Source organism: Oratosquilla oratoria, chromosome 8, assembly GCF_046742065.1.
Source record: "Oratosquilla oratoria isolate Oo_2021 chromosome 8, ASM4674206v1, whole genome shotgun sequence".
Lineage (NCBI taxonomy): Eukaryota > Metazoa > Arthropoda > Malacostraca > Stomatopoda > Squillidae > Oratosquilla > Oratosquilla oratoria.
In genome coordinates this window covers 52,285,756-52,305,755 of record NC_134784.1, presented here as the reverse complement: position 1 = coordinate 52,305,755, position 20,000 = coordinate 52,285,756, and the positions used below count along the sequence as shown (strand labels likewise).

General features: G+C 40.5%; 1 protein-coding gene across 1 annotated transcript in view; it reads left to right on the top strand.

Annotated features, from left to right (window-relative positions):
- Positions 1 to 806: 806 nt before the first annotated feature.
- LOC143027721 (uncharacterized) overlaps positions 807 to 20,000 on the top strand; it is a 65,876-nt gene continuing 46,682 nt past the window's right edge. Inside the window, exons 1-4 of the mRNA XM_076189199.1 lie at positions 807 to 1,525; positions 12,914 to 13,027; positions 14,006 to 14,068; positions 14,886 to 18,444. Coding sequence (XP_076045314.1) covers positions 1,018 to 1,525; positions 12,914 to 13,027; positions 14,006 to 14,068; positions 14,886 to 18,444 — 4,244 coding nt within the window. The 5' untranslated portion in view covers positions 807 to 1,017. The remainder of the gene's footprint in view (positions 1,526 to 12,913; positions 13,028 to 14,005; positions 14,069 to 14,885; positions 18,445 to 20,000) is intronic.

Here is a 20,000-nt window from a genome sequence, read left to right as displayed (position 1 = left end):
CAAATGCAAAGGATATGATGAAATCGTTATTACATGAAAATTGCATCCACGAATTGAAAATTATTTATGAAACACTGCCTCATTATATAAAGTGAAAATAAATGCAGGAAAAATATACGAACTACGTATATCAAGCATAGTCATAAGAAGTGTCAAATTATGTTCAGTGAATGTGTGAGAGTGAACATTATCACATATTCCTGTTACATTTGAGACGATTTGTAGTATAGAGCAAACATATAGCAATCTGAAATACGGGAAGATGGAGAAATCAGTCAGTGACAGATAGATTTATTAAGAGCGATTTTATCGTAATTTGTGCTTGATATGAAAGTGATGTAGGTTATCTAAATTCTTGAGTTTTGCAGTGAAATAAAAACTGACAGATTACCAAGATGTAAGAATATTTCTTTAACACATACTAGAGCTAATTTATTTATGAATGTTCTGATATTTAAAGTTGGTGTATCAAGGTGTAGAATAGGCTCCAATATATATATATATATATATATATATATTATATATGTATATATATACATATATATATATATATATATATATATACATATATATACGTATATATATATATACATATATATATATACATATATATATATACATATATATATACATATATATATATACATATATATTTATATACATATATATACATATATATATATACATATATATATACATATATATACATATATATATATACTATGAATATATATATATATATACATATAATTTTATGTAATGCATAGCTGATGTGACGAATTCTTCTTTACAGATATGAGATAGAATTAAAGTGATCCGTGATAATTTCATGTGGACAATGAAAATTCAGCAGTGACCATAAACACAAGTCTACAGAAATAGAACTAAAAAAGAGGACAGTGTAATAGCACGAAGTCAATTAAGATTGTGACAGAAAGAAAGAGAGGATGACAAGATCAAGGTCTCCCTGAGACAAGATCGATAAGAAGAAGAATGGCGCTGAGCTGAAGAACACTCATGGCTCAAGCCAACGGCCTCAGGAGTGGCGAAGAAAGATGCAATGACGTCACTTGGAGTGAACAGCGACACTGCGACCCGTGCGGTTTCCTGTTCGGCCGAGGACCAGAGGAGGGAAGGGGAGAGCGTGGGAGGAAGCGGCTAAGAAGTGGCGAGGAAGGTGAGGGAGGCAGGAGAGAAGAGGAGAACGCAAACATCGAAGTACCCGAAGAGAGACGGGGGAACGAAAGAGAAGAACGCGGAGACGAGGCCAACGATGACGAGTGTAGTTGTGGATGCGGAGGGAGAGGTGGAGAAGGAGGAAGAAGAGGGAAGAACGGAACAGAGAACGGAAGAAGAAAAAGAAGAAGAGGAGGAGGAGGACCCGGTGGAGGGAATGGAGACGCGAATGACATAGAAAACGGCGTGGCACTGCCCTCGCTTGACGGGACTGTGTGGGTCTTCACTTGCACCCTCATCTTCTTCGTGACCATCGTAGTAGCCACACTCGCCTTCTTCCTCCTCGTGGGTAAGTTCAGTTATCTCTTCATTTATCTATTTACTCATTTATCTTATATATTTGTTCACAACACATTGGTAAAATTATACTAATGACCCACTTTCGGAGAAGAATAGGCGAAAGTAAAAAGATCCGTATATTTCGATCACTATCTGTGGTCCTCTTCAGCACATCTGCTGAAGAGGATCACAGATAGTGATCGAAATATACGGATCTTTTTACTTTCGCCTGTTCTTCACCGACAGTGGGTCATTAGTATAACTTTATATTTGTTGCTGTGGAAATGAAGCGGCTGGACCTGTTGTGGATGTGCTGTGTCTTGCTGCATTGCTTCTGACCCAATCTATGGACGGGAGACAGGGATGACCCTTTATCCACCAGGAATTAAGCTAAAAAAGAAATGGGAGACGGATTGGTGGGGTTCGGTGCATGTCTTGGCCGGCTATCCCTTTATATAGGTGAAGAATCCTATTGGTATATAGATAGATTTATCTATTTACCTATGCATTCGTTTATTCATTTAGTGTGTGTGTGTGAGATTCACCATGGTCTTGGATCACGTGCTGAACTCATGATAGACAGCTACTACCTTCCCGGATGAGAGCTCATATACGACAGACCTATGGATAATGCTGTGACCTGTCTCTGTCTGTCTGTCTGTCTCTCTCTCTCTTTCTCTCTCTCTCACACACACACGCACACACAGCCCACGAGAGTTGGGGTAACGGCTCGCAGCGATACTGAAATTATTTCAACTGTGCGGGATTCGAACTCGAACAACTGGAGTAGCAGTTGCAAACGCTACCACTGCGCCATCGAGCCATGTGTGCGTGTGCATATTATATATATACATATATATATATATATATATACACATATATATATACATACATACATGCATATACATATATATATACACGCATATATATATATAAATAAATATATACATGCATACATATGTACATGCATACATATATATATATATATATATATATATGTATATATATATATATATATATATATATATAGTTTGTGTGTGCGTGCGAGCGCGTGCGTATGTAAGAGTGTGTGTGCGTATGTGTGTGTGACAGAGAGAGAGTGACACACACACACACACACACACACAGAGAGAGAGAGAGAGAGAGAGAGAGAGAGAGAGAGAGAGAGAGAGAGAATACTGATAAATCATATTTTTACCCACATATTTAAAAAGAAGCCAATAAAGAAAATTAAGTCCACGCGGTTGGACGCTTCAGAGAGAAAAAGAACAAAGAAGATGAGACCAATTAATTCAAATTTAAGAGTAGATGTCAAGGTGATGAGGTACTTCGAGAACTCCTTAAAAAAAAAAAAAAAAAAAAAAAAAAAATCAAAGTCACAGATGAGTGGAAAAGGAGGAAGAGAGCTCCAGAGTCTCCCAGTGTAAATAAATAAAAACACATAACCATAATACTATCATACTTATTTTTGCAAAATTATTCATAAAAGTATGCACTACATTTAAAATCACTGGTGATAATGTTAATTTCTTGCAGTGTATAATATATTTGTATTAAGAAACAATGACTATCAGTTATTAATGAGCACTGCCCGTCAGCAATTCTCCTAATTTCCTTCCAATAGCATTAATCTATTGTAAGATGTATATTTGTATATAAAAATAACTATTGGTTATCAATGACCATTGGCTGTAAGCAATTCTAAGAATTCCCTTCCAATAGTGTTAATTTGCTGTAATGTAAACTGTGTTTGTATAAAAAAGAACTATTGCTTAACAACTGTCAGTAATTCTTCTAAATTCCCTTCCGATAGTGTTAATTTGTTGTAATGTCTAGTGTATTTGTATAATAAATAACTATTGATTACACTAGACAACAAACATTTTGTTACAGAAGAGCGAATAAGTGTTTCTATGTGATTTTGGTATGGTAAGTTCATATCTATCATTGAACTTGCTGTATCACATCAGTATTGTTATTTTTGTTTGACAAAGATTGCTGGCTTCTCAAAGAAAAATAAATCAAAGATCACGTGCCCAAAATGTGAATCGGCAATGCAACCAGTACCACATGATGAAGCAGTTCTTCCGAAGATTCTACTAGTGATATAGCAACAGAGAAAGAAGTCATATATATCTCAGATGCAGATAGTTCCACACATCTGTCAAGACAAGAGGAACTAAATAACTTGGTGCGTGATTTGGAATTACCAAAAGAAAAAGCAGAGTTGTTATGTTCCAGACTTCATGAATGGAATCTTCTCCAGCCAAACACCAAAATTTCTCATTTCCGTCATCGCCATTTGTAGTTTTCATCATTTTACTCACAGGAGAATAACGTTTGTTTCTGCTACGATATCAAAGGTTTAATGCAACAAATTGACTGTCTCTGTGTCACAGAACAATGGAGACTCTTCATTAACTGTAATAAAGTATTAAAGCCGTCTTACTACACAGCAAGAATGAAAAACCTTCAATACGTGTAGCTAATGGCACTGGCCTTAACGAAACTTATGAGCCCATGGAGCTGCTGCTAAGGTTTATCAAATATAAGGGCACACATGGAATATTTGTTGAATTATTACTCCATGGGTTCCAACAGGGTTACACGAAGCATAGGTGCTTTTTGTGCCAGTGGAACAGCAGAGATGACAAGAACCACTACAAAAAACATGATTGCCCATGTAGAACTGAGCATGTTGTTGCTAAATATAATGTGAAGCATCCAGCCCATGTCGACGCTCAGAAAGTACATCTTTCACCACTTCAAAATTTAAAGGATAAATTCAGAGAGGCTGGAGTTTTCACTGGGCCACAGATCGCTAGTGTCATCCGTGACTCATCGTTTCCATCTAGCCTAAATGAAATGGAACTGAGTGCATGGACATAGTTTGTTGAAGTTGTAAGAAATGTTCTTGGAAACCATAAAGCCGAAAACCATTGCGATCTCATAGAGAACATGCTGAAGTCTTATGAACTAATGGAATGCAGAATATCTTTTAAAATACATTTTTTACATTCTCATCTTGACTTCTTCCCGGCCAACCTTGGTGCTGTAAGCGACGAGCATGGTGAACGCTTCCACCAGCAGATCTCCGTTATGGAAAGCAGATATCAAGGTAATTTTAATCCAAATATGATGGGAGATTACTGTTGGTTCCTGCAGAAGGAGAGCTCGTCATCCTATAAACGACGAATGAAGAGGAAACACCAAAGTTTCACTTAAGAACAGGAATGTCCTTTTGCCATAACAACTAAATACCAATGCGCTGTGGGTGGATGGTTGGGTGCAGGGGTGGTAACTCCGCCAGTGGAAATCCACTGTCTGTCTTAAGCCAGAAAAAAGGAGGAAAGACACCCATGTTAACATAATTATTTAAGTATGCCTAAATAAAACTTCACACGGAAAAAAAGCTTACACTACTAAGCGAGTGTGAAAAGAATAAAAGATAGGGATTGTCAGTTACAGAAAATCTGGACGTGATAGAGAAATTTAGACATCAGTTCTGAAATCAGCAGCATCAATTTAGTAGGAATAAGTAGATCAGGTGTCTGTAACAGAGGAAAAATGAAATTTGTTGCCTAGTGTTATCAATGACCACTGACTGTCAGCAATTCTTCTAAGAATTCCTTTTCAATAGTGTTAATTTGTTGTGATGTATAATGTATTTGTATAAAAAATAATAACCATTGGTTATTGATGACCAATGACTGTCAGCAATTCTTCTAAGAATTCCCTTCCAATAGTGTTAATTTGTAGTAATATATAGTGTATTTAAAAAAAAAAATATATATATATATATATATATATACATATATATATATATATATTGGTTATTGATGTACTTGTATAGAAAACAATAACCATTGGTTATTGATGATCACTAACTGTCAACAATTCTTCTAAGAGTTCCCTTTCAACCTCGCGACCAGTTCCTCGTCTCGTCGTAATCTCTCGACGATGACCTCCTTCTTCGAGTTCTGACCTTAGTCCGGTTGGCTTCTCAAAGAGCTCGTGATTCCCCTCCCCCATCCTGTAGAACAATTGTTCTCAACCATTTTCCCCCCTTCCCCCCCCTTTTCATGATTTCTCAAGATTCATGTGGCTCCCTTTCATTTTTCTCTCTAATCTGATCCCCCCAAAAAATACAAATAAAGAAATACTAATAAACAGAATATATAAATAGAATAATAAAATTGATAATGAAATGCTGATGAAGAGAAACCCTTTGCTTTATTACAAAGTTGGCCATCATGATTTCCTTACATTTCTTCCGCCAGGCTAGAGTGGTGGGAATTATTTTTTTCATTTTCAGATTCCTGACATTATACAGAAATCTATCATTTGTAGGAGCAGCTTATGCCCCCCTAAATTCTTGTCATAGCTCCAGTGGGGGCCCCCCTGGTCCCCCTGTGGGGGGGAGGGGAGGGAAACCACCGCTCTAGGAGAACCTTGACCTTTTTTCGAAAATGGTTCGTCACTTTGTGGTAGCTTCTCAGCCTCTCGTGGTTCACCATCTTGTAGGAGAAGGTCGGCTTTTCTTTTCTAAGGAAATGAACTTGGCTATTCAATTTCCGTGGATGGAGTGTTCTCTTTGTGTGTGTGGCTTAGACCTAGGCTTCTTTCGTATTCTTTCTTGCGGTGAACTATTCTGACGATGGTGCCGACCCAACCGATACCAACAGACTCTTCGCGATGGGAAAAACACATCCCGAACCTGCTCCACCAGAGACGCCCACGAAGAACTTTCTCCTGGTTAATGATAGTCGGTTTTATTCTCCTTTCAGAAACAAAGACAAGAGACAAAGTACCTAAAAAAAAAAAAAAAAAAAAAAAAAGGGGGGACCTTGAGGACACAAATGTGCAAACCACTATGGGAAATTTGATAAATAAAACCATTCTTTCACAAAGACTACATCACCGTGCTTTACCGCCGCGCCTCAAGTGGGAATATAAATGCAAATATGCAAAGAAATGTAAATCCTAACTCGATTCACTTTGCGCAGACAAGCATGCCAAACAGAGTATCCTCCTAGGTCCACGCCGAATCATCTTGTGATTTTTCCACCCGTACATTCTCATGCATTCAGTTAGTGTCTGTTGAATCTCTCCCTCCCTCCCCCCACTCTCTCTCTCTCTCTCTCTTTCTCTCTACCCTACTCTCTCTTCCTCTTCCTGCCTCTCTCCTCCCGCCTCAATCTGCTGCCTTACTCTCCCCGTTTCACTCTCTCTGCTTCTGTCTGCCTGTATATCTGTCTGTATCTGTCTCTCTGTTCATATGTCTGTCTATGTCTACAACTCTCTCCATGTCTCATCTTTGTCTCCCTCTCTCTTCTCTCCTCTTCTCTCTTTCTCTGCCTCTGTTTCTCTGTCTCCCTCCCGTCTCTCTCTCTCCCTCTCTCTCTCTCTCTCTCTCTCTCTCTCTCTCTCTCTCTCTCTCTCTCTCTCTCTCTCTCTACCTATCTTGCCCAAAATAATAAAACCACAAACATTAGTCCGTGCGATGAAATTAAATATTCTGCCTCAATAACCGGGTAAAAGACTGATACAAATGTGAAAGTTAGAAGAACTGAAGACAGAGAAAGAAACTGGAAAATGGAAGGGGAAATATTAAGGAGAAAGGGGATGGCGGAGGGTGAGGAGGGAGGGGGAGGGGATGGAGGAGGGGGAGGAAGGAGGAGGAGGGGATGGGGAGAGCAAGGGGGAGGGAGAGAGGTAAGGAGAAGAAAGGGAGTGAGAGGAGAAAAAGAGAACGAGGCGAATAGGGAGAGAGAGTGGTAGGGGAGAGAAAGGGAGGAGGATGGAGGTGAGGGAGGAATAAAGGAGGAGGCAGATATTTTAAGGAAGTGAAAGGGAAGGGAAGGGAAGGGAAGAGAAAGGAAGAGAAGGAAGGGAAGGGAAGAGAAGGGAAGAGGAAAGGGAGAACCTGAAGTGGTACTTGGAAGAATAAATTTACGAATTCTTACTCCGGAGGGGGACGTGAACATAGCTATCGGTTTACATAACGAAAAGGAAGAGGACGAGGGTGAGGACAAGGGCGAGGACAAGGGCGAAGACGAGGACAAGGGCGAAGACGAGGAGCAGGGCAAGGGCGAGACCGAAGACAAAGGCAAGGATGAGGACGAGGTCGAGAGCGAGGAGGACGAGGAAGAAAGAGGAGAAGAAGAAAACGAAAAGAGATGGGGAGCTTCTACCAGTAGGTGCTCAACCACGGCCAAGACCTATCCCACCTCTCCCCTTGTGCCCATTGTGCTACGACGTCTATTGGTTACTGGATTCGAACGCTGGACCAGCCCGCTCGTCTCTTGTCAACAATAAACAGCGTCTTTATCATTGGGAGCAATGAGAGGTCTACGAAGGATAAGAGAAAGTAGAGATAGATCTTTTTCAGATATTATTTTCCTATCATATGATGTATAATTTATATATAACATATATACATATAATATATATATATATATATATATATATATATATATATATATATATATATATATATATATATATATATTAGTAGAGATTATTTTCCTATCATGATAGAATGTTGAGTAGTTTCTTCTGTAGGGATGTCAATAAAGTCACTTAAATATTATTCTACAATACATGGAGTTCATATCTTGTACGGGCTGTGAAACACGAAAAGGAAATGGGGAAGGGGTAGGAGTTGGGGGGAGTGAGTGGGAGTGGGAGAGTGAGAGGGTGTGGGGGAGTGGTTGGGAGTGGTTGAGTGTGGGAGTGGTTGAGAGTGTGGGAGTGGGTGGGAGTCGAGTAGGGAGTTCAGATCAAAACAAAGACTTCAATAGCACTTAAAGAACAACATGCGAGTAAATTCACACAGAGAATAATGATTTCATTTTCATTTTAATCAAGAAATGTACCTACAATATGGAGAAATTGGAGGTGGAGGTGGGTGGAATGTGAAGGATGCAGTGGAGGGTGTCGAGAGCACAAAACGTAAGAAACATGAATGTACATATGCTTCCATGTACGTATAAAGTAGTGTGCGTGCGTGCGCGTGTGTGTGTGAAATAGAGACAGAGAGAGAGTGTGTGTGTGTGTGTGTGTGTGTGTGTGTGTGTGTGTGTGTGTGTGTGTGTGTGTGTGTGTGTGTGTGTGAAAGAGAGAGAGAATGGGTGTGTGTGTGTGTGTGTGTGTGTGTGTGTGTGTGTGTGTGTGTGTGTGTGTGTGTGTGTGTGTGTGAAAAGAGAGAGAGAGAGAGAGAGAGAGAGAGAGAGAGAGAGAGAGAGAGAGAGAGAGAGAGAGGGTGAAAGTGAGTGTGTGTGTGTGTGTGTGTGTGTGTGTGTGTGTGTGTGTGTGTGTGTGTGTGTGTGTGTGTGTGTGTGTTTAGGTTGACAAAGAACCAGAGAGAAATATTGCCAAAAGGAGACAAACATTCACGAAATTCACGCATTTTCGTAAGCCAGAAAATGTTGAAAATTTAACAATAAATTACTAATCCTCGAAGTAAGAATTACAAATTAATCTACAGAAAACTACAAAGAGTTCTACTATTATATAAGAAGGATATACGGAACCACATTGGCTTACTAATATCTGCCAGAAATAACCCTGATCAAAATAAAGGCTAACAAAATATCATGGTAATCTATTTCTGATCTGTATCCAAAAACGAGAATCTACCGATTAAATTCAAGTTGCGTGAATTAAAAGCGATCACAATTTGGTTGAGTGATTGGTCAAATAACTGTAAACAGAATTACTTTGAATAGTTAAACGTCTAGCTAGCTCTAAGGAAGTCCGATTGAATCTACGGGAATAATTTGCCGATTTTCAACAAAGTTAGGCAATGCAAACAAATAGTCCCGGTATATTGGACTGAACACACTATTATTTTATCAAGCTCTGTATGAGAGTAACAATATATATTTACAAAACTATATTTGACATAAATATAATATACAGGGTAACAGCTGTCCTAATGAGGTCCCCTTTGTGTCCCCATCAGACACACACACACACGCACACACTCACACTCAGACTCACACATACACAGAACCATACATATACACAAGCATATACAGATGCGTCATTTCATACACTCATAAGAATAAGTCTAACGCTGCCCTTATGAAATATTTTTCTTACAATTTTACATTTTCAGTATTTAAAGTTTGTTAAAAGTTTGCCGGGTTTCAGTTCCGATATCAGTGTCAAAGATTCTCTTCAGTAATCAACTTGAGCTCACGGACCCGGGCGGGTTTCGATCTGCCGACCCCGTCATTATGAGAACAGCGCGCTACCACTGTACCAACCAGGAGACTAGAGTTCTATCAATAACAGCCATCGCCACTTATCATTACCAAGCATTGTTAACAGACCTTTTTCGTGCGGTTCTTTTCACACGCTTTACAATTTGAAAATCCTTCCTCGTTATCGTGACTGCCCTCAGCTGAAAATCTTGTTATCGTGTCTGCTCTCAACTTATTCTATTTAGCAAAAGGTACCCTTGCCATCTACGATCCAGAATTCATTTTGTCCCCAAATCATTACCTAGTCAGCAATTTTCCCATTTTCTATTTCCTTTTCGCTTTATATTTATCTTTGAATTTCCTCCATTCATATACCTTTTATCTCCTCTTTTCTCTCCTATTCCCTTCTCCTCTGTCTCGCCTTTTCTCTTCTCTTTCATGTTCTCTATTTTCAGCTCAATTTCTTCCCCCTTCCCTCTCCCTTGCTAGTTTGTTATATGTTCACTATCTCACCCAATTCTCTGGGAATTTCTCTGTTTTCCCCCCTCCTCTTCAGTGAATTCTCCATTAATGTCTTCTCCTTTTGATCTTGATCTAGCTCCTCCATACACATATCAGCCTCTCCATTCACACGTTTCCTTTGGTGTCACAATTAACGCAAAAGTTAAATAAATATATATTCACATACATACAGCCACACACGCAGTAGATACACACACACACGCATAAATACACACACAAACACGCACACTCACACCCACACCCACACACTCAACCTATGGAATAGTCTGAATGAAGAAGATTAAAATTCTAGTCCAAATATAAATTAACAAATAAATGAATAAATTAATAAGAAATACAGATAAACTTTAAATCGAGTTCAGACCCAGTATTCCACAATTAGGTAAATATAATAATGTAAACAAAAAAACGCTCACACATACATAAACACGTACACAAATACACACACGCACGCACACACACACACACACACGAAATCACGCAAACACACACACACACGCAAATACACAAACACACACAAACATGACCCCAGCATATGTGTTTCTACAACGATGACTTTCTCTTCATCGATGCGGGAGGAGAAGGTTAAGGCGTAAGTAAGGAGAGCAACAAAAGGAGTAAGAAGCAGATAAGGAGGAGTAAGGGGAAGAAATAATGATGTATTACTTCCTGTGTCTGCAAACCTCCAAGCCAAAACTCACGTTACCAACAGAAAGACTCGGAGGAACTAATATTTACAGAATACCATCAACATGAGATACACTGTAAGACTTCTATCCCTAATACATTTAGGCTCAATTTAACGTTGCTTTTGTCTCCAAGGGACAATGTTTTAATCTTTGCATGATGTGTATGGCCCCCAACCCCACCGGCTCCCCCTGCACACACCCTCACCCTGTCTTGTCAACATTTCCTGTCCAAACTCTTATCCACCCAAAATAATTTTGCCTTCCCTTCATTTCGATGTAATGGCGTCCCACAGGGTTATTACCCTCTTTGTTGACTGCAACCCCTCTTCCACCCCACCCTCTCTCTCTCTCTCTCTGTGCGTGCGTGCGTGTGTGTGTGTGTGTGTGTGTGTGTGTGTGTGTGTGTGTGTGTATTTGCATGATTTCGTGTGTGTGTGTGTGTGTGTGTGTGTGTGTGTGTGTGTGTGTGTGTGTGTGCGCGCATGTATACGCATATCCGCGCGTATGCATGTACGCGAGCGTATCTTCATATGTACATGTATGTGTATGCGTATGTGCATGTGCGTTTGCGTGTATATATGTATGTATGTACGCGTGCGATTGCATGTGTACATACGTGTTCATGTGTGTACGCACGTGCGTGTGTGTTTCCGAAACTATCAACGTCTTTGAATTCACTTACGTAGCCAGCTTCATTCATTATGGCGGCCCAAGAACACAAGAAGATCACAATGCGTCCCCATGACGTCACACCGACGTCATATCTTTTCATTATGAAGAATTGTGACGTCATTAAAACGTCACTAAACAGCATCACCCTAAGTGTATCCCTATGAGGGACTGTGACCCTAACAGCTAATGACAGACAGACAGAGAAACATTTATCTATCTTGCTCAGACTTTTTATCAAAGCTGGGTGCGTTCCCCTGTGCGTTACTCGATGCGTTCTACTTTAGTTTGGCAGCGGTTAGCGCTCCCAAAATATTAAAGTTTAAGAGACAGGTTCATACAGAAATAAAAATCTGGTAGACCACATACTATACCAAAGAAAATTTTCGTAGGCCACATCCAAAAGGTAGGCCACATATTATACCGATACCTATATTCCTTTAATAGTTTGGGAGCGCTAATCGCGGTCAAACTAAAGCGGAAAACACTGAGGAACGCAGATAGGAACGCGCCCATATCTGCTTTTTACAACCTATGGGGAATACCTCCTGTACATTATATACAATGTAATGTTTGTATCCAATATTTATCCATTAAAATAATCAGTAAATATTATGTACCTATTTTATAAATAATTATACGTCATACGAAATTTTATATTTACTGTTTTGAACAAACCAAAAGAACGGTGAGGTACTTGCTGGTGCTTCCTCCTTGATTTATGGAACTCTATTGAGAAAGATAGTGGAATGCAAGTGATGGTATAAAATAGATTTAAATTATAAGACTAACTTGATTACGATTGAGGTCAGGATATGAATTAGCATAAAGGTATATGTAAAAGTAGGAGAATTAAGGAAAGGAGCTTAGGAAAAGGAGAAAGAGAAGCAAGATGAGGATAAGAAAGGTTGGTATTTACAGTATATGTATAATAGTTATCTCATAAGCCCCTAGTATGATGTTTTTTTTTTCATTTTTCTAGAAAGGCTTGATGGCCCTGCTTAAATGCAAACTAACTAAATCGTTACTTTTTGTCGTCATCCTTATCTACACACACACACATATACACACACACACATACACACACACATTCACAAATACGTAAGTACATACACACACACACATTCACAAACACGTACGCACACAAAAACACACAAACACACATTCACAAACACATACGTACACAAACACACACACACACATACATACATACACAAACACGTTCGTACACACACACACACATACACAAACACGTACGTACACAAACACGTACGAACACACACACACACACACACTGCTGAAACGCAGGCTGCCCCGCTGAGACGTTTCGCTGCGACGACGGGACCTGCGTGCCGCGGCCGCGCCTTTGCGATGACCACCGGGACTGCCCCCGGGGCGAAGACGAGCTCGACCGAGTCTGTCGTAAGTACAAGAGGTCGAGGGAGTTCTGAGCGGGGAACGCTGACAGAGAACCCAAACACCGTTTCCATTCAACCAAAAATGTACCGGCACAAGCCAGCATTATTTGGGGTGTGTTGGGACATGGTTCTCTCTTTCTCTTTCTCTCTCTATCTCTCTGATGTGTGTGTGTGTGTGTGTGTGTGTGTGTGTGTGTGTGTGTGTGTGTGTGTGTGTGTGTGTGTGTGTGTGTGTGTGTGTGTGTGTGTGTGTGTTTGTGTGTGCATGTGTATTTGTGCACATGAAGTCTTATGAAAAGTTCTGAACAATATTATAATTTTCTTTAAGAAATATAACTTCACCTAGCTAACTTTGTTATAATTATTTTAAATACTTTTTACCTTAGCAAAGATAACTTTATGGACTATTAAACACTGTTAACACTAATGTACTTCATTCACGTTCAGTGCATTGTTTGTTGTTCCAGTCTCTCTCTTGCTTTCGATGCTTGTCCCTTCCCGTCAACGCCCAGGATATTCAGTTCATTCCGAGAACAATGGCCATAACACAAAGGTCAGCCTTGTTCGTCAACTCCTGGAATGTTGAGGACATTCAAAGCAGGCCTGGAACACATCGCGATTTGTTGATATGTATTTCGCTATTGGGGATCATTTGTATTCGTATATACAATAGTTCTCAAAATATTTGTGTGTGTGTGTGTGTGTGTGTGTGTGTGTGTGTGTGTGTGTGTGTGTGTGTGTGTGTGTGTGTGTGTGTCTCCCTCCCTTCGTCTCTATCTCTCTCTCTCTCTCTCTCTCTTTATCTCTCCGTGTGAATGCGTGCGTGCGTATGCGTGTGTGCGTATGTGTGCGTGTGTGTACGTGTGTGTACATGTGTATGCGTGAGTGATTATGAGATTTATGACCCACGCCTCTGTGAAACTTCTTCGACGCCTCCAGATCCCAAATGCTAACGACGTTCCTCTTCTCCTTCCTCCTGCAGAAGACGTCAACACGATGCGGCGGATGCCCGACCTCCCCCCGCGGTCCGACATCGCCTCCTGTGGTAGGTTATCGCCCCCCCCCTCTCTCTCTCTCTCTTTCTCACACACACACACAAAGTGCTCGATGGTGTGGCAGTATCACCCCCATCCGCCAATTCAGCAATCCAAGTTCGAGTCTCGCCCAGGGATAAAAATGTCAGCATCGCTGCACTACGAGCCGCCAACCCAACTCTGCTGGGCAAGGAGTTGGGGTTGTGTATGTGGAAGGTTACAACCAAGAGGGTAATAGCTGTTGATCACGAGTCCAACACGTGATCCAAGGGCGGTGTGCGAATCACACACACATACACACATACATGTACACTGCACTCAAAACAAAGCAAAATCTTGTATACACATTTATGGGTGCAACTGGGGCATATGAGATTAACACAGGATAGTTTGTACTGGTGTGAATACGCCTCGAGAACCTCATAATTTTTTGGCAGTAGCTCAAATGACAGTCGAGCAACTCCTATATAAACTTTATTGTAATACCACAAATACCTAGGTACCGTTAAGTATTAGTATCTAATATGTCAGCATAAGTTATATTATGTTGGTTTCTCTTTCTCCTAAATGTCCCCAAAGCTAACAAACATCACAGAATTTTGTATATCATGTATGATATAAAAACTCTTGCTTATCCATAATAGAAAAGCAATTTAGTGTTTCCTTCACGGTTCTCTCCCTCATTCTTTTAATACACGCACATGGATTATTCAATCATCCATTATCTCGTGAAAATAGATTGCTTATTATCCTGGTTATATATTTTGATCAATTTCATCCCCGCAAATAGGTCATTAATATTTATGACTTTCCTTTCCGCGTGGATAGCTTTGACGGGGTATCCAGGATTCCAGCAAGATTATGACATCAAGGTGAAGATTTTGGCGATACTACGGAGCCAGAACAGAACCGGAAGACTAAGAAGCCGCCCCAGAAGTCTAAGACGAGGTATCTGGGGTGGTGCTGAAAGAAAAGATAAGGATGATGTCACCACTGATAACAATGCTGGTGGCAAACAAGACGAAAGGTCACATACGGACATAAACAAAACGGATTATAGGACGAGACGGAGGCGGAGGAGGAGAAGAAAGCGACATGACGTCACAGCGACTGATTTGTCAGTTGCAAACGACACAAAGGAAATGAGAAACTGTGATAATGACAAACTGCAGGGAAAGCATGTGAAAATACAAGGAAATGAAGCGGTGACAACGATTAATCCATCCATGGGAATGGTGCTAAAAGATTCCAGTTCAGAGTCAACGAACGAGTACTCTACCAATTGGGATGAAACAAATATCATCCAGGCAAGAAAACCTATTACATCGACTAGTCTGAGTCCTGAAGAACATATTCAGCACACAAGACAAGGTGATACGGATTTTAAACGTCATAATATCGAGAAAAAAGGCATGAGCATCAACGAAAGAATAGTTTTAGATTACAATAATATACAAAATAACGAGATGTATCCCAACAATTACCGTTATGATAAAAATACAAATAGAAGAAATAAAGCAGAGTTTGGAAAAAATGGATTAATCCAGATTCAAAATTATGAAATTAAACAAAACGTTTTAAAGAACATGAACGACGTTGAAGTGACGAGAAAGTTCTTCATAAATCTTCAGGAGAACAACTTTTTTACAAATTTAAAAAACGTCCTTTCCAAGGTCCCGTTGCTTCAAAAAGAAAAACATTTTGGTCCTAGCCGGTTACTGGGCCATAGAAAACGGAGTGAGGAGCATAGAAAACGGGGGTTTGGTTTGTTACAATTCAGAGATAAATCCACGAAAGGAATTTTTCCATCAAGAGGATATTTGTGGGGATTTCGGGAATTTAACGACCAAATAACGGGCGAGGATATGACGACAGCTGAAGAGAAAACGAATAAAGAAAACGACGACACAAAAGACACTGGGAGTGCAGCAGAGGTGAAGAAAGGTAAAGACATTTTGTTCCTAGACACAGAAACAGGCCGATATAAAGGTGAAAGTAGAATTGGGGCACTGAAGATGAAAACAAGCAAGGGGACGAAGGAAGCCTTTGCGAGAGATGATAGCATACAGACAAGAATAAAGAATGCCAAGAAACACTGGGACTGGAAGACGAAAAGGAGAAAGAAGGAATATACTCCACAGATTCAACACCAAACTAAGATCAAAAGAAAACGGGAATCATCTAGTCCATCACTCGTTTCCAGCAATCTTCCTGGACATAAAGAACTTGTTAAACTAAAGGCAGTTGATTTCCAGGACGATGAGGGGATGGTGCCAATTTCCTCTCAAAGGCGAGTGGGAGGACTGGAAGCTGGAAGGTTCCCGGAAACTGGGTCACGGTTTTTCCAGACCGAAGAAGACGAGTTCGGGAAGATAAAGGGTCGAAGACGCTCCTTCGAACTAAGGGAAATGTTGAGTCGCCTTAGTCATAACCGAAAAAATTCTTCTGGAAAGTCAAAAGACATAAACAAGGCTCTTAACCTCTCCATAGCTTCAGAAGCTGATTTGATCCCAATTTTAATCTTGCATACCCTTCGCCTTGTAGGCAACCTGCATCATTACCACCATTATCACAATGACCAAGCGTTGTATAAGAACAAATATGGGGGTATTGATAACAATGATAATAGTACCAACATTATTGGCAAGATTAGAGGTTTCCCACTGGGACAAAGCAGACTCGTTGAGCGTTCCAGAAGAGAAACTTCCGACTTCCCTAGAACCATGAAGAACAAGTGGAAAATCCATCCAGAAGTCACCAAAACCAAAAATTTGGAAAAAGATAAAAAGAGTAAAATACTTCCAATAGCCTCTCTCCATGAACCTCAGATCTCATTGTACCCAAAGACAACAACGCTGAGTTCGATAAAATCAACGCTACTTCGAAGGATTTCCAGACCACCTTTTGGAAATTCCAGAAACTCATTTTCGGAAACTCTGCAAAGACTCTCCTTGCAAGAAGCTACTCCACACCCTGAGGATCTATTTCATTTCGAGAAAGTGGACGAAACTCCATCAAAGGAAGTGAAATCTGACAAGGGGAACTCCAAACGGCCCTCTGGACTGGATATATTAGCCACGAGAAAAGAGTTACCAGGAATTCCAGCTCACATTTCGAAAAATACCATAACGACACAAAACAGATATTGGGTACTTCAACATCCTGGTGTGCATACCTCCACTACAACACAAGGAAACAAAAATAAAAAGAACCTAGAAGAAAAAGATAAAATGGAAGACATAAACGTGAAGGGAGGAGAGTGGGAAGCTGAGAAAGCTGGAAATCAATGGAAATATAATAAGACGACAAAAGTAAATGTTAATAAAGGACAGGAGTCCGAAATTGAATTTAAGAACGAAGACTGCAAGGAAGGAAGAAATGAAAAGAAGGTAACTTACAAGAGAGAATTGGAGGATGGAGAACGTAAAGGCGACTATGAAGACATTGTAAAAAAGAAGGGTGCGGCATGGCAACAAGATATAGTAAGGAGAAAAAAGAGGAACGATAGAAAACGAGAATGGGAGGAATCCGAAAAAGAAAATGGTTACAAAACGATGGAAAGAACCGCGTTGCTCAGAGACAGAAAACAAAGAAGTCATGGAAGATATGGACTCCGAAAAGAGGAAAAAGAATGGACACTAACGAAGAGGCAGAAGGCAAAGGACTGGCAAGAAGAAAGACATGCAAAGGAAGAAGAAGAAGAAGAAGAAGAAGAAGAGATGAAGAATGACGCTTTGATAAAAGACCAAGATATATACGACAGTTTTGGAAGGAAACACGAAAGGGAAATTGTAGTGAGCGTGGGAAAAGAGCAGAAGGAATATGAGGGCAAGGGGAGAGGTGGAGGAGGAAGAGAAGAAGAAGGTGGCAAGGGAGGTCACAAAAAGGGAGGACACCTCGCCCCGAGAGATATTATATTTCCACAGAGGATGCCGGGCCTGCTTCAGCTTCCTTCACAATATTCTTCATCAAATTTGCATCCAACACCTCAGCCACCACCACCACCACCACCACTAAGCATGACATCACATCGAAATATCTCGCAATTTCCAATGGCGTCAGCATTGAAATCTCAACTACAACCACCTACCCAATCCCTCCCACAACCGCCTTCGGTCCTGGTGCTACAACCCTCACAACCCCCGAGCTTGATGTCATCGTATCCGGAACCTCAGGTCACTAAAGACGACGAAGACTTCGGGGTGAATTCCGTCAGCGGCGGTGTCTCAGGGTTTCAGGCCATGGAGAACCCGCCCAGGCCGACTTCGATGAGTTCGATGAAGAGTGAGGAACGGGTGAGGTGTACGTGTGAGAGTAGCACACAACTCGCCTGCGGAAGCTCACTCACCCGAGTTCCTGCGGGAATTGTCGGCAACATCAGCAAACTGTGAGTACTCGATTGTTGACGTCACTATCATCCTGAACAATATCACTGTCATCATTATCATCACATTTCTCATCATTGCCATCATCATCAACTACACAGCACTACCTTCAACATTACCACCATCAGATTTCTTTTCATAACTGTCTTCACCATAATCAACACCATCAACTAGACTGTCCTACATAGCACTACCTTCAACATGATCACCATCACATTTTTTATCATCACCATCTTCACCATCACCATCATCATCAACTAAACTGCCCAATCTACACAATATCACCATCACATTTCTTATCATCAAGATCTTCATTATCACTATCACCATCATCATCAACTGGAAACAATTAAGCAAGATGATGCAACGTGTCAATTACATAAGAATATAAGAATGAAGGAGACTACATGAGACCATAAGACCTACACTGGGCAGTTCCATGTCCATTACCACCTGTCATCCCCATCCATAAAGTTATCTAACTTTTTTTTTAAAACACATATTTTCAACGTTCTCTAGTATTTGTTTATATCTTTATCATATTTCATATATATTCTTTCTCTGTATTTTCTATCGATAAGCTTTGTCCTAGCAACTTTCAATAGCTCAGTGCACAGTCATTATCAAAAACATTTACCCACCCAGAATGTTTCATGACAAAAATTGATAATTATTTGTCTGAGTTTTTTTCTTCAAATAAAGACAATTACCTAACTGTACGTTAAATACAACATAGGAAACTATATCACGTACTCGAAAAAAAATCATATTGATGTTGTAAGAACTATAGCGTGGGTCGAAACTTTTGATCAAGAGTGTGTACAAGTCTGCTCCTGTTATCTCTTCTCTGTCCTGGATTGGTCCTTGTTTCTGCACTTGTCTCCATCCCTGACCCGTCATCCGGGAGGTGCCAAGGTGGGAGGGAGGGAGGGAGGGTGGAGGGAAGTGGAGTGTGATGGGGATGGAATGCATGGGAGTGGTTTTTGTGCCTTTGTTTTTTGACTACCTCCCTTATAAGGGGGAAAAAGCCTTTGGTATATGTATGTATTCCTGTCTATGTCCCGGCATCCGGGCCGTCCCTCTATTTCCTTCATTCCTCTGTCCCTATCCACGTCCCCATTGACTCGGTCGTCCTTACTGTCCTCGCCCTATTTGCTGTCCTCACTGTCCCAGTCTTCAACCTAACCTAATCTAACTTAACCTAACCTAGCCTAAAACCAACTTAACCCAACCTACCTAAACCAACCTAACCTAACTTGCCTAAACCAACCTAACTTGCCTAAACCAACCTAACCTACCTATATCAACCTAACCTATATAAACCAACCCAACCTAACCTAATCTATATAAACCAACCGAACCTAACCTATATAAACCAACCTAACTTAACCTAACCTAACCTGCCTAAACCAACTTAACCTAAGCCAACCTAACCTACCAAAACCAACCTAACCTACTTAAACTAACCTAACCTAACCCACCCCCCTTTCCAGAAAAAAAAAAAAAAAAAAAAAAAAAAAAAGAACATTCTTCCACGACCCCTGGCGCCTCCGGTCCT